General features: G+C 49.2%; 6 protein-coding genes across 6 annotated transcripts; 2 read left to right on the forward strand and 4 right to left on the reverse strand.

Annotated features, from left to right (window-relative positions):
* Positions 1-143: 143 nt before the first annotated feature.
* On the forward strand, positions 144-959 carry UREG_07479 (uncharacterized protein; the record flags this gene model as incomplete). Its single annotated transcript, XM_002582660.1, has 3 exons — positions 144-194; positions 251-670; positions 738-959. The coding sequence occupies 3 exons, from the start codon at positions 144-146 to the stop codon at positions 957-959; spliced, it is 693 nt and encodes a 230-aa protein (XP_002582706.1).
* An 839-nt stretch (positions 960-1,798) lies between these two features.
* UREG_07480 (uncharacterized protein) lies at positions 1,799-2,527 on the reverse strand (the record flags this gene model as incomplete). Its single annotated transcript, XM_002582661.1, has 1 exon — positions 1,799-2,527. One exon carries the CDS (start codon positions 2,525-2,527, stop codon positions 1,799-1,801), a length of 729 nt encoding a protein of 242 aa, XP_002582707.1.
* A 435-nt stretch (positions 2,528-2,962) lies between these two features.
* UREG_07481 (uncharacterized protein) lies at positions 2,963-5,449 on the reverse strand (the record flags this gene model as incomplete). Its single annotated transcript, XM_002582662.1, has 1 exon — positions 2,963-5,449. One exon carries the CDS (start codon positions 5,447-5,449, stop codon positions 2,963-2,965), a length of 2,487 nt encoding a protein of 828 aa, XP_002582708.1.
* A 246-nt stretch (positions 5,450-5,695) lies between these two features.
* UREG_07482 (uncharacterized protein) lies at positions 5,696-8,026 on the forward strand (the record flags this gene model as incomplete). Its single annotated transcript, XM_002582663.1, has 6 exons — positions 5,696-5,830; positions 5,891-6,138; positions 6,188-6,493; positions 6,566-6,716; positions 6,774-7,636; positions 7,789-8,026. The coding sequence occupies 6 exons, from the start codon at positions 5,696-5,698 to the stop codon at positions 8,024-8,026; spliced, it is 1,941 nt and encodes a 646-aa protein (XP_002582709.1).
* A 586-nt stretch (positions 8,027-8,612) lies between these two features.
* On the reverse strand, positions 8,613-10,370 carry UREG_07483 (uncharacterized protein; the record flags this gene model as incomplete). The annotated part of the gene is made up of 2 exons (XM_002582664.1): positions 8,613-10,238; positions 10,344-10,370. 2 exons carry the CDS (start codon positions 10,368-10,370, stop codon positions 8,613-8,615), a joined length of 1,653 nt encoding a protein of 550 aa, XP_002582710.1.
* Positions 10,371-11,167: 797 nt separating this feature from the next.
* Positions 11,168-12,945, reverse strand: UREG_07484 (uncharacterized protein; the record flags this gene model as incomplete). The annotated part of the gene is made up of 2 exons (XM_002582665.1): positions 11,168-11,259; positions 11,442-12,945. 2 exons carry the CDS (start codon positions 12,943-12,945, stop codon positions 11,168-11,170), a joined length of 1,596 nt encoding a protein of 531 aa, XP_002582711.1.
* Between the last annotated feature and the right edge of the window lie 1,507 nt (positions 12,946-14,452).

Consider the following 14,452-nt stretch of genomic DNA (forward strand, 5'->3'; position numbering starts at 1 on the left):
ACACCGTCATCGGTGCTTGGACTCGGTACTCGAGTGAGTTCAAATCACGACCCATCATAGCTACTATCTTACCCAAATCGAGACAAACAGCTGATTTACTTTTCTGTCGACATCCAGGCTGGACAGTCCGCGTCACCACCCTGATGGACTACTACGCCATCCCCTACAAACCCATGATCTCATCCCTCGAACAGGTACCTATCCTCGCCCTCCCCCCCCTCCTCCAAGAGAAAAATCTAACCAAAAATAGTCCACATCCCTCTCCCACTCCCGCCTCGTCCCCGCCCTCTCCGTCCCCCTCCCCGACAACCCCATCCAAATCACCGACTCCCTCGCCATCCTCGAGTTCCTCGCCGAATCCCACCCGGACCTACCCCTCTGGCCCCGCGACCGCGCCCTGCGCGCCCTCGCCCGCAGCGCCGTGGCCCGCATGCACTCCGGCCTGTGCCGCGCGCTGCAGACCACCTACCACACCAACTTCCTGGGGCGGTACACGGGGAACGTGCCGCTGAGCGCGGAGGCGCGGGTAGAGGTGGAGCGGGTGCTTGCATTGTGGGGGGAGTTGAGGAGGGAGACGGCGAGGAGGTTGGGGGAGCTGGGCGGGGAGGATGGGGGGTTTTTGTGTGGGGAGTTTGGGATTGTGGATTCGTTCTTTTGGCCGGTGCTGTGGGTGGGTTGATATTTTGTTTTCTTTCTCTTCTTTTCGAGTTTTGAGTTTTTTGCTGACGTGTTGTTAGCGATTCCGCTCGTATGGGCTTCCCCTCGTTTCTGCCACGCCGGAGGCGCTTGCGTGGATGAAGCAGATGTGGAGTGATCCGAAGATGAGGGAAATCCAGCGAGATTATCATCGGCAGGGTGAAAGGCCAGAAACTGCCATACCTGCTTATGATGATATCTTCAAAGATCTTTCTGATGTGCAGTACAGTTGGTTCCCCGAAGACTGGGAGTTTTATGCTTAGCTCGGACGATGGAACCAGCGGAGCATCGGAGCTTCATGTGGAGGCATGCTCTTTTTTTGACTTTAAAGAAGATACCATTGAACCACAATCCTCACTGTCCCATATTTGTAGTCATGGCCGTCCTATATCAGCAATTTCGTCGTTGTTTCTGATATTGTGCAATTGTCAAGACACTTGACGACTCCGCCGATTAGCTCTCAAGAAGCGTCCATATTCGCGAAATCATCCTTGAGCATATATTCAAGGAGGCATCAGGCAATCCCAAAGCACGTAATGCATCTTGCATTCAGTCAAATGGGAAGACTCGGGACCTCCTTGATGCCAAGGGGTGGTCGCGACGGGCAACAAAGAACGCGTCTTGCACGGCGAACGAAAAGAACACGCTTTCACGTGATGTAAATTGAGCTTGATCAATGACGTCCATCAAGCAAAAAGCTGCAACACAGAATAGGCTCAAAGGGTCGTATTCAGTGTGTTCATTGATAATAAACTATTAGGTTCAACATTCAGCGGAAGGACAAAACAGGGGATGATTGCCCAGTAGTCACGGCTATTAGCACAGGAATTTTGGAGCCCAATTGTATCATCGTGTCAATGAAAAGGTGAAAATAGTGGATGACAACCATCGCAATTCAATTACGATATGTACACAAATGGTGCCTTGTCGAAAATAATTTCCCATCAAAGGAGTGAAATATAGCTTCAGCTATTGTATATCTTTTCTTCTTCTTCTTTTTCGTAGGATCGTTTATCTTTGCCGTCGAAATATAAAGCAGTAGGACCAGATAAAAAGCGTTCGAAATGACAGTGTTGTTTTGGTCATGTAATCCTCCTAGAATTTATTCCTTCGCAATTCCTTCAAACACTTTAATAGTGTCTAGCGCCGTGTGTGTTGCACTCTGGGGGTTCGCTCCCGTAACCACTCTTCCATCGACTTTGCAAAAGTTATCGAAAGGGTCTCCTGGTTCGACATACTCGGCGTGAGCGTTGGTGGCTAATTCAGCGACTGTATGCAATTTATCGTTCCGCATCTGGTCGATGACTTTCAACATGAGTTCGCCGTTTGTCGTGAATCCAGTGACGGTTTTATCCTTAATGATCGAATCTCCGTTCTCGTCCAAGATTCCTGGCAGCATAACCGGCCCGTGACAAACCGCTCCAATAACTCCGCCGCGCTTATAAACGTCCTGTGCGATGTGCTGGATATGTTTGGCATGCGGAAAGTCGTACAATGCTCCGTGCCCTCCACACACGAATACAAGTCCATAGTCGTGTGGTGTTAAGTCATCAGCCTTGAACACCTGCTTGTTCATCTTCTGCATGAAGGGACTCTGCTCGGAGTTATAAACCTTTTCATCTTCTTTGGAGAGGAACGATGGGGTAAGAGAGTGTTCGTCCCATGCAAAGGTCCCCGTTTCGGAGGCAACGTCAACTTCGAAACCCGCCGCCGTTAACTCATTATAGGGATGTAAGGCTTCGGAGAAGAAGAGCCCGGTCTTCTTCCCGTCCGGCCAAAATGGCGGGTGTGCACTGGTTACAGCCAGTAAAGCTCTTCGGGGAAGCGGCATTTTGGAATAACGGATAAGTTGTTATGAAACCACTTTGCTCAATAGTTAGTTTGCTGTTGAATGTATAGTGTGCTTGCCACTGGCTTTGGTGACATCCTCCATTATATACGGGAAGTGCGGGGAGCAGGAAATGGTGTCGTCACGGAACGTTCTGGAAGTGGTTCTGCATCTGCTGTAGCCACGTCCTTTGGTAAGAGCCCGTAGGATACTCCGTAGATAGCCTAATACTTCGACAGCCCCCAGGTAGCTGAAGACATGGGAACGAGCGAGCTGAACTCAATTGAGTTATGACGTAAATTTCTGCACTGGAGCGGACCCCATCCCTTGCCTTAACCTCGTCAAGTATTCCTGCCCGGACGATCCGGAAATATAACTGGCCAGATATAATGGTGCGTTGCTAATGTGGAAAATAGATTTGATGACAATCACACGTTGTCAAGGTTCCTCTTGCATCGAATCGACGCCTTCGATTTGTAAGCGCGCACTTTGTTTCCTCCAAAGCTCAGCCAGATATGCAGATGTGCTTGCCTCCTCGATAGTCTTATCTTCACGGACCCTAAGAAACCTTGGGAACCGAAGACTCAATCCGCGCTCCTCGCTGACCAAACCGATTGCTGCTGTGTACGTCGGACTGAGCGTAATGTCTGCAAAAGCGACCTCCCAAACCTCCTGAGGCTCAAACCAGACCTCAGGTTCGTTCCTATAATCCACATAGCTTGGACGTGAAATCACATTGTCGCCGTGTTCAGCATACTTCTCTTTATTCTCCTGGTAGAACTTATCCGTAAAACCGGACATGCATTTGGTGACTGCCTCTAACGACCCGGTTTCCGGATTTCGCACAGCAAGGAGAATTGGGGACCACCATTTAGCCTTTCGACCTTGACCATGCCAACCAGCGATGGGAATCAAGTCCAGAGTATCAGAGGCTGTGCTATAATCTTTCTTCACCTTCAGCCATGACTCGAGTCGTTTATCGGGCTCGTAAGTAGACAACAAGGCTCGCTTCCTTGTTCCCTTTTGCTTTTCTTTAGCTATATTGGATGATTCTTTGATGGCCGAGCCCAGCCCAACAGTTTCCACAGCTTCGACATCGGTATCCAATACCTTCACCATAATACCTTCACATTTTTCTTTGGTGGCCTCCCGGAAGAAGTTAAGTATCATATCTGAATCGGTAGAGGTTGCGTCGATGCTTTTGACCCAAGAAAATCGTTTAGGTATCTCGACAAAGAGGCTTCGCAACAGCTCGCGTCGTTCTCTGAAAGATCGCTCTAGCAATGGCTCGCCATTCAGGTACATTAGATCGAATGCAAACAGGCAAACATTGATTTTGATATTACTCATTTCAACATTTTTCTTCGCTCTGTTGGAAAGTGTCTGAAAGGGCAATAAATCTCCGGATTCTTGGTCAACAGCGACCACTTCTCCCTCAAGAATGAAGCTCGACACACCGTCTCCCCTAATCTGCGGGACAAGAGATACTAAGTCCGGGTATTTATCTGTCATAAACTCCAGATGGCGCGAGAAAAGTGATACTTTTCCTGCCGTGTCACAATGTACTTGTGCACGTTGGCCGTCATATTTATATTCGCAACTGAATTTCTTGCCCTGCAGTTTAGTAAGCATCTCTGTCAGGTCGCGCGTAATACTCCCTAGCATTGGCAACAACGGAATATGAAGCGATAGACCGCATTTGGCGAGAACGGCCTTCGAGATGCCTGTTTCTAGAAGGCATGGTATGAGGTCATTGTAGTTTGGATGGCGAGCGTAGCTGGCTTTGACTATCTCCTCTGCCCTGGCATATAAATTGGATAGCTCATCCTTTTTTAGGTTCATAAGGTCGGGTTGCAAATACACCTCAAAGGTAGCAGATGGTGGCCTTGAATAAAGAAATGCACGAGCTAAGGCGATGAGCATGGTAGTTCTGACTGCTCCGATACGTAGGTGCTGGACGAGCGTTCGGACGATATACCGACTTTCTTCGGCTCCTCTGGCATCTCGAAGCAGTTGTTCAACTATCCTCTGTTTATTTTCTTGGCTGCCCGTTCCTTTACTATTAGCAATCCCTGTCAGTGAGTCATAAACTCCTTTAATAGAGAGCGGCTTCGGTCGCCTTAAAGTAAAAGACTGTTTCTTTTTAGCTTCATAGGCGACATCACCAGCGTCTCCATGCTTGTCATAAAGGGATTTTAAGCCCAAGTTATCCAGCCCATACGCCTTCTTCAAAGCTTTGGAGATAGCAGATCCTCCCAGTCCCAACTCCAAGGGAACGTACGGGGGCGCGAAAGCGTTTGTAGCAAGCCAGACGGCAGGAAGGAGACTGTCTGGGTTTCCTTCAATCAAGATCCTCAGTAGGTTGACTAGTATATCCACGATTTTGATTCGACTTTGTGTGCTGTTGACTAGGGAAAACGCTCTCGCCAATATTGAGTAAGAAGCGCGTCCTCCCTCCAACCCCCAGAATTCTCTCAGCTGTTCGATGTAGGTAGACGGCTTAAAGCTCAGCGGTGGCTGGTCTAAGGGCAAGGACATAGATATCGTGTCTTCCGTGGTCGCGGAAGTCTGTAGCGACAGCACGCCTTTTGTTTTCTTTTCAGGAACAACTCCCGAGGTTTTGGGCGGTGAATCGGCTATTTGAAGATCGCCTTTGCGCTCGACGCTCTGAGGCAGCAGAGCCGCTTGTGTGTTCGCTTCTGTATGTGGCCCATCTCGGCTAGGCGCAGCATCTCTATCCCATTCTGCTTGCAGCTTTCGGGCGAGCTCCTCGTCCGTCAGAGCTTGGTTTCCTGGAGGAGCTGGAGTGCAGATATCGACCTGCGGTTGCCGCTTTTTCGGGCTTCTGAAAAAGGAGTCGATACTCCTGAACGACTTCGAGTCACTAGCATCATCCCTTTTACGTTTGCTGGCGGGATTGGGCATGTCTGCATCTTTGACCTCAACGCTCGCCGGTTGAAGAGTCTCAGGTTGAGCGAGGATGGAAGTGCCAAGCGTTTGTGAAGTTCTGGACTCTCCACGTCATGCTTCACCAGTTGGAAGGAATGAAACCACAACTGAAGTGAACAACAAGAGCGCTAGAAGGCGCATGGCTGGGCGGTCTTAAAGATTGAAATGCCGCCCTGCTACCAGCCCAGTTCTCCTTGAATAAGTCAATTTCAACCTTCCACAATGGCGCGTGGCGCCGCAGATGGGCCGCGCATCGCGGATCACATTAATGAAAATATTCAAACAGCAGCTGACTTACAAGATCTGGATGCCCTGATTAACGATATTTATGAGAAGCAGAAGCTCCGTCAGCAGCAGGTAATTTCAGTTGGCTCAGCTGAGTGCAATCCCACTTTGCTAATCTTCTATTCAATTTAGTTACGCGAAGCCGAGGCGACGTTAAACGACGCGACAAAAGTTTCAGCCCAACACGCAGAGGCGGTTCGGGAACGGGGCGAAGCATTTAAACAGAAGCAGGAGGACATAGATAAACGGCTCATAGAGGTGACCGGGTCAAAAAGTAGTGATGAAGCTACACGGAAATTTGAAGGTGGTATGGAGAAACTTTGGAGGTTAGAAATGGCAAAGGGATATCTGGAGCTTCTGGATAAGATACACGGTATTAGGTTGGTGCTCTGCCTCTGTTTGTCGTCTCGTGTACTTATATCCGAGTAGTAAAGATGCTCTATCGATCTTGCAGTCTTCGCCAGGCGAGGCGCTACGGTTCTACATTGAATTAAGAGCTATTACTTCGGCATTGGAATCCATGCAAATGGCGGCAGAGGGTGCTGCTCCCCACCTTGTTGACTATGCTATGAAGCTAGCAGACAACCTGAAAGGCGCTCTTCGGAAAGAATATTCTAAAAACCTGCAAACTGTCCTTGAGAGAATGAACTGGCCTTCACGGGACCTTAAGACTGACAGCCCTTTGATCGATGAATGGCAAAAGTGGACCGAGCTACTGCTACAGTTACATGAACCGTGAGTATCATCGTTTTTTATCTTTATTTTTTTTTGAACGTCGAATCGCAAATACTAATTGCCGAGATGCAGGGACATTGTCTCCCAGGCCGCACTGCTTCAAGGTGAAAAGGAACATCGCAATATCCCAGTTCTGTTACCATTAGAGGAAATGGTGCACCCTCTGGATCTTAGATTCAAATATCATTTTAGTGGCGAGAAGCCGACCAACCGATTAGACAAGGTGAGCGGGTATTTTTCGACTCAATACTCAAGGATACGACTGACAAGGACCGTTTAGCCCGAGTATTTCCTATCGCATATAATTGACTTGGTTAATACATATAGCGGCTTCTTCATGTCATATCTTCAACCTATCTTTGATAAACGGTCTCTAAACTGCGACAGGCTGCTTCTGCCAGTTTACTCAAATGCTGTATTCTCTTACATAACGGCATTGTTACCTATGGCACGGCAGAAAATCAGCGCAACTCTTCCGCACATTGCCAATCACCCTCAATTATTAAGCCATTTCATTCACGAATTGATGCAATTTGACAGTGATATTCGAGACACTTGGGGCTATACACCGGAATTTAGCCATGATCGTGCTTGGAAAGGGTTGACATGGGAAACACTCGTCAAAGAGGATTGGTTCGCTCAGTGGCTCCAAGTTGAGAAAGAATTTGCGCTCTCCCGCTACCAGGATATCATTGACGCGACAGACAGTGGTGAGATCGAGTATGACGGCGTCGAAGCCACAGCCACGAAGCCAACAAAGGCAGCTATCCGGGTTAACGACTTGCTTGAAACAATCACAGATAGGTACCGGCCGCTATCTTCCTTTAGCCATAAACTTCGCTTTCTCATTGACATCCAAATTACGATATTTGATCTTTTCCATGAAAGACTGCATTCTGGGCTGGAGGCCTATCTTGCGATGACCTCAACAATCGGTCGGACTGTCCATTCTTCTACTAATCAGCCAAATCTAGAAGGAATCGCGGGTTTAGAAAGGCTGTGCAGGATATTTGGAAGTGCAGAGTACCTGGAAAAGAAAATGCAGGACTGGGGCGATGACGTTTTCTTCTTAGAACTTTGGTACGAATTGCAGGATCGCGTTAACCAAAATGCTCAAACTGGCAGGCCAGTTGCCGGTGCCATGTCCGTTTCAGAGGTCGCAGCACGCACATCGTCCACCGTAACATATAATACCGATGGCCACAGCACCGAAGGCAATGAGGGCGCACTGTTTGATGAAACTTCCTCGGCATATCGTCGCATTCGAATCCGGTCTGAGTCGATTATTGTGTCAGCTTTGACCTCAACTATGCAAACGTCGCTCAAACAATATTCCCGTGCTTCTGTCTGGGCTTCGCTAACGTCGCTTACCGATACTGGCGGATCCGTCATCACCCCGTCTGCGGACCTAGCAGCGTTTACTCGGAGCCTTACTACAGAGTTCAAATTCTTGTCACGAGCCCTTGCTCCAGCACCCCTAAGGCGAATAGTGCGACAATTTGTACTCTCGGTTCAGACGTATCTTTGGGATAATATCCTTTTACGGAATACCTTCTCAGCTGCCGGCGCCAACCAATTCTCTGTTGATTTCGAACATATATGTACGACAATTGACACATCTGTGGGAATCCCAGCAGGTGAAAGTGAAGCTAATAAAGTGGCTCAGAGACTGGCTGAGGGCGTATTCCTTTTGCAATTGAACTCTGAATTGGAAAAGAGCGGTGGAGCTAATGTCGGAGTCGCCCCTTCGAGCCCAAGCCTCTGGGAAGTGGAAAAGAGACTTTTTGCGAGCAACGAAAGCGCTCGCGAAGTACTCAAAGAGTTAGGAATCGAGATGCTATCAGAGTCGCAAGCCAGGGCAGCGTTGGAAAGGCGGGTCGAACTCCGAAGTTAACATTAATATTACATCAGATGCCGTGAATCGTCGATAAACAACGCGGAATGTTACAGGACTTGGATGAAACGTTTGACGTGCTACAATGGCCATATCAGGCATACCTAAATGGCTGTAGCTGCTGCTTGTTTAGTCTTGAAGAACCAATGTATTATATATACCCACTTCTCAAAGCATACACACAATACCCTAACTTTTGACTCTCTCCAAACAATGTGGGAATTATTATCCATGAACAACTGGACCGTGTCCCATTTCCGCAGGGTTCTTTGGCTGAAATCCTGACATGACACTCGCAGTCGGCACTTTCAACTCTGAGCCCAACTGTCGTTGGACAAGTTTTGATCCGAGTTTAACGATTATATCCACAAGAGCCTCTATGGTCTCCTTTTTCGTAAGGACGTTAACAACACAGCGGAAAAACTTTCCATCTCTAGCAAATGTATCGTCTTCACTTGGAGGCGCGTAATCCACCATGAAACCTTGGTCAACAAGCTCCCGAACAACTTCTTCGGTTACTTTTCCGTTGAGTTTGGCTCGCTCTTCTTCGCTCAGCCTCTTGCCGTTGATTTCCCGCTCCGGCGGGTAGGCCATTCGGCCTAAAGGAGCGTAGTAGAAACAAACCTGGAGACATGGAGGAGGATTCTCGGTGAGAAGCTTGAGATGAGGCGAGGCACCAACGAGAGTAGAAAGTTGCTCTGCAATACTGCAGGCAGAGTCGATCTGCTGTTCATAGCCCTCAGACCCATAGTACATCCAGCTAAGGAATAATTTGAGGGAGTCTGCACGGCGACCGCATTGCAAGGTCAAATCTCCCAAGTCCCAGAATCCGTTTGTATACTCCTCATTATGGAACAAATATCCTGCTGGAAGGGTATTGGCACGGTGGAACTGACGGATGTCCGCGGCCAAAAGGAACGAACAGGTCAACGGGACACCAAGCATTTTGTGCGGATTAAAGGTGATGCTATCAGCAAGGTGAGACCCTCTGAGTTTGCTCCTTTGCTTTTTAGAAAAGATGAATGAGCCACCCCATGAGGCATCAACATGGAACCACAGGTTATGTTTTAGGCAAATTTGATGGATCTCCGGTAGAGGGTCAAAGCTACCAACTACTGTAGTGCCGGCGGTCGCATTGACAAAGAATGGCTTCTTTCCCTGCTCCTTTGCGGTCGTGATGAGCTCATCAAGCTTTTCTGGTATCATCTGCCCCTTCTCGTCCACAGGGACGGGCCAAACGGCCTTGCTGCCAAATCCAAGCATTTGCGCGGCCTTCTCAATGCTATAATGCCCATGCGCGCTTGTGAACAAGACGAATTGGTTGTTGCTGACGCCCTCTGTTTTCGTTTCTGGGAATAAAGTGTTCCGGGCGATCACAATCGCGGTTGTGTTCGACGCCGTGCCCCCCTGCGCCGATATTCCTCCAGCATATTGTCCCGTCAAGCCGAAGAGCGACGCCAAGCGGGCCGCCGTGGTTTTCTCGATGATTGTTAAGACTGGAGCCACTTGGTATATATGGACATTGGTATTCAAGGTAGCGATGATCAACTCAGCGGCAAGCCCGGGTGCATTCGTCGACGCATAGAGCTTGTCCAGGAATCCCTGGTGCCAAGTATTCACGGAGTATCGAAGGAGCTTGTCCAAAACCTGAAGGAGTCCGTCTACTCCTTGGCCGTGCGCGGGAAGTTCGACCTGCAATTCCTCCTGTAGCTCCGTGGGCTTCTTCAGGTCTAGCAATCCGGATTTGAACGGACCGCTCTCGTTGGACGCATGTCTCTGCACGAGTGCCTGCGAGCCTTGGTCTGCGGATTGTATAAACTGCAGGATCCGTTCCTGCACGGGATTGAGGAGCTACAGCAGAGGCAGCTATCAGCATTTGCTTAGCGAATTGTCAACGCAAGAGCACTTTCGAGTACAAGTATGGAAGTGATCATAGGCTCACGGCCCTCTACTTACATTTCTGACTTCGTCTGCGCGCTCCATGTTCGATTGACAGACAAGCCTACTATTTCGCAACCTGCACGAACAGACTCGATCGCAATTCTGCCTGATGATCGAGAATATGTCGAGTTGACAGAGTTCGGCGGTTGCGATATTTATCGGGATGATGTTACTAATAGAAGGGCATGGTTGAGGTGACATCACACTCGGGCGATAAGATTTACATAGGCCTGGGCCGCCTGGCTAATCTACCTGCTCTCTACGGCGTAGTTATACCTGCTCATCAACACACCGAACCCCTGGGAAAACGCCGAAAATTCTGGCGCTTTTGCGCATCAGGAGGGGCTTAGCTTTGAAAGGGGCTGCCAGACCCCAGCATCCCTTATTAATCAACCGGAAACACCATGAAAAAGCGCCCAATTCAGTAAAGCGACATTCGACAAAGACGCAGGGGTCTGTTTGATCTTGGCCGCCACTATGCGGTGAGGAGGCCGTTCGTCGGCGACACGTTCGGTCTGTGGCTTTTCCCGGCCTATGCCATCTCCATTCTTTTCGCCTTTTCTCCAGCCTGAGCTGCAAATCGCTCTCTCGCCAAGTCCAACTTGGATTTTGGTTTTTTGGCCTGTTCGTCGGATAGGTCCGAGCCCGCTACCTTTGTTTCGAGCCCTTTAGCTCGAGACACCCATTCTCCTCGTTTCCTCCTGTATAAATCCATGGACCAGTTTCTCCAGATGGCTCGTCCCAGAAAGGAATCACGTAAGGCCGCTTCGTTATTGGCTAGTTCTTCCGCTAGCCTCTGCTTAAGAAATAGGAGATCGCTGGTTGCTTGCCATAGCGCGTCAACAACATGAGAGCCGCTCGTGTGTAACGCGAGGTCGCATAAATGTCCGGTAAATTTGGGTATAAGTTGTCGACGAAATTGGCTCGTCGACTTTGAGACAGTAAGCGATTCTTGAAGGACGCGCGAAGCTGTTGGGTTTTTCGCAATGTCCAACAGTGTAGATACCGGTGCTTCAAGGAGGCTAGACCGGATCATCTCTGCCAAAGGTCCAGGAACCTGTAACATTGCTTGGGCAAGAAGCGAACCGTGAAGTTGCTGCGAAGATATCTTACTTGCGCTTTTTGCGGGATCCTCCTTGCTTGCTTCGTCCAGGTTCAAAATCTTTTTGAGCCTCGAAAGAGATTCCGCTCCATAAGCCGATTTGAGTGCATCAGCTAGAGGAGTGAGGTTTGTTCCACGTAGCTTGCCCCTCTCTATTAAAGATTTAATAACATTCAATCTTGAACGTTCAACCATTGAAGGCACCTCGCGCAGGATAAGCCCCATAGCAGCCTGCAAGTCTTCCTTGCTAAGCCGCTCGAGGACACGGACAACGACGTATGATGCGACTTCATTTCGAGACAGAGACCCAATTCGCTCGCGGATCATACTCTTGTATATCATCTTGAAGAACTTGCCCGGGACATACCGTAACAAGGTTTCTAGCAAGCGAGAGCCAACGGGATCGTAAAATAATCCATTTATAAACGTAGCGCTGTCTGTGTCCTCTAGAGAATCATCTGGAATGAGTCGACGCACAACAGAATTCGGATCTTTTGCTCTATCTTTTCCAAGATGAGTCAACTCGACCGTTAGGAGAACCTGGAGAACCGGTGAGCCGACTGGATGCGTTGCCAAAGCACGTAAATAGGTTGAATCCAAGCCGGTGATCAGGTCATTTATCATCTTTTCTAAGGCTGCTTTAAATACCGGGGGAACATCACGTTTCTCTGCCGACGAAGGTTCTGGCTGGGACCTTGATTTTAGAGATTCCACGTTCTCCTTTTTTTGGCTGGCAATCATCGCAACGTTCGAAGCGTTATCCAATGGTTCACCGGCCAAGATCAAAAGTAACACCCTGATAGTATGGGATGCGAAAGATTCGGTGAGCAGGTACCCCCAGTTCCCCTCAAGTTCCGATATCGCATTCAACACTAGATCCGCCATTGGCAAATTCGAAACCGGTTGCCCGTCAATCTTGTCCTCTTCCACATCTGCTTGCTTCTTCGTTCGAGGTTTCGTCTCGTACGCAACGATGGGCGCGGCACGTAAAAACAGCCGTTCACAGCAATGGCTGGCGAACCGGTGCTGAACGAGATGCAGGAAATGCCCGGTAAACTTGCCAAACAGATGCTTAAGCTGGCTCGCGCTCGACATGGAGATCAACTTCTCCATGAGCCGCGAACAGGACTGGCTGCACGCGATTTTCAATTCTTTCCCGTTTGCTTCCTCCAACACACTGTCAATGAAGGTTCTTCGGTCTTCATCGTTCTCAAATTGGTTTAGTTCCAAGGTCTGGCTTGCACGCGAGAAATATTCCTGCTCGTCTGAATCTAATAATCCGTAAAACGGCGTATCGTCAACCGGAGCAGCGCCATCTTCGAGAGGGATATAATCATCTCCGTTTCCAAACGCATTTTCCTGGTGCACCGGCGCTGCGTAGGTCTCGTCGTCTTGCACTTTTGGTCGCTTCGTGGCTTCGGTATCAGCGTTATCGTATTCCCGCTTTCGCTTAGAGTTCTCCCTTTCCTTTTTGGCCTCTGCTCGGCGCCCTCGCTTCTGCTTCTCCCGCGGCATGGTAACGAATTGCACGAACTATTCTCTTCTCCTACTGAGCCGTCGGTATCCCATCTCCAGAAAAAAAATGCTTATTAAGCTTCAGGTGAAAAGGCAATGTCACGTGATACAGTCGGTCCTCGAGTCTCCATTGCTGCAAAAGGAATATCAGAATGCAAATGTGCGGTTACATGAGCGGCATTTGAGAAAACAATATATTTGAGATGATCGAGAGCTAAAGCGACCTAAGTGACTATCTAAAGGGCAGTAACCGTATTTGGAGGGGATATGTAGGCTTCCTTGGAGACGAGCAATCGAACACGGTGAATGTATGTATGTACATGTCCGCCGCAAAAACAGAGTCAAGGAAGTAACTACTTTCTCTCCGGATGGAATGAAGGATGCAAACCGTAGGATAAGGCCCATGCAACCCAAACAGATCCGTTGGCAAAGGATTGATTTTTAACGGTGGCGAAGGAGTCCAGCTCAAGAGTGTTATCTATACTGACTACGAACCCAGGACAACAAGGGGCTAATAGTTATTCGTCTATCACGTAGACAAGGCTATTTCCTTGGTCCGCCTCGCAGCTGATCTTTTAATTCCTCTCGGAATAACCGGAGGTAATATTTGACACCAGGTTCTGCGATGAAGAAGACAAACGTTAGTACTTGTGTCTGACCAATCGCGACTCCCGCACCATCAAGGGCTCTGCTCACTATCAATGTTTGTTCCTCCCATATCCTCCGGTGCTTTGCCGTGGCGGAGCTCATGAATTGACTTATGCACCCGACGCACAGCTCGATGGAAAGCTGGACTGGCTAACAGCTGCTGACGGTAAGTAGGCAAGACCACAAACTAGGCGTGGCTATGGGCCACATACCCTGCCAGTCAGCCAAATCTAGGAGTGGAAGTCAGAACCGCAACCTGGAGGTGTGAATCCCAACGTGCAGACGTGACATACTTCGAAAATGCGAAGCCACATTTTACGGACTAGTCATTGCATATTTGCCCAGAGACATCCAGCAACCGTGGAAGAGAGCCTTGCCGGAGCCTTGCTGCCTGTTGCAAGAGCGAAATTCACTGCTGGTGACCCGCAGAACTGAGAATGGAGAGAAAGAAGCAAAAGCGACGTTTGTTGTGGGAGAGTGCCAAGGGAGTGTGGCTTGTGGTGAAGTGTGGCGAGCGAGTGTGGCGGGAGGGCAGCTGGCGGCCAGAAAAAGTCACTCCGCCAGATCCTCGCTTCTTGTTGCCGCCCAACTTGATGAGAGTCTGCGATCGCAGCGGTGTTTTGGGGTGTCATTGGTCTGATGCCATCTGGTGTCCCTCTTTTTCCTTGCGTTTCTCAAACAGTCTGGGTCTGCCCTTCACCCAATACTTCCCCACTGTACACAAGTCACTCTTCAGCTGTCCAGGCCACCAATTTTCCTGGGGGATTTTCTGGACCTCCGGGCTTCAAAGAAAGGGATAACCGCCGGTTGTCAGAGTGCGGGACAAGCTCCCCAGTCCAGGGTTCAATTCTCCTTCAAA

This window comes from Uncinocarpus reesii, genomic scaffold (genome assembly GCF_000003515.1).
Source record: "Uncinocarpus reesii 1704 scaffold_5 genomic scaffold, whole genome shotgun sequence".
In the NCBI taxonomy this organism is placed as follows: domain Eukaryota; kingdom Fungi; phylum Ascomycota; class Eurotiomycetes; order Onygenales; family Onygenaceae; genus Uncinocarpus; species Uncinocarpus reesii.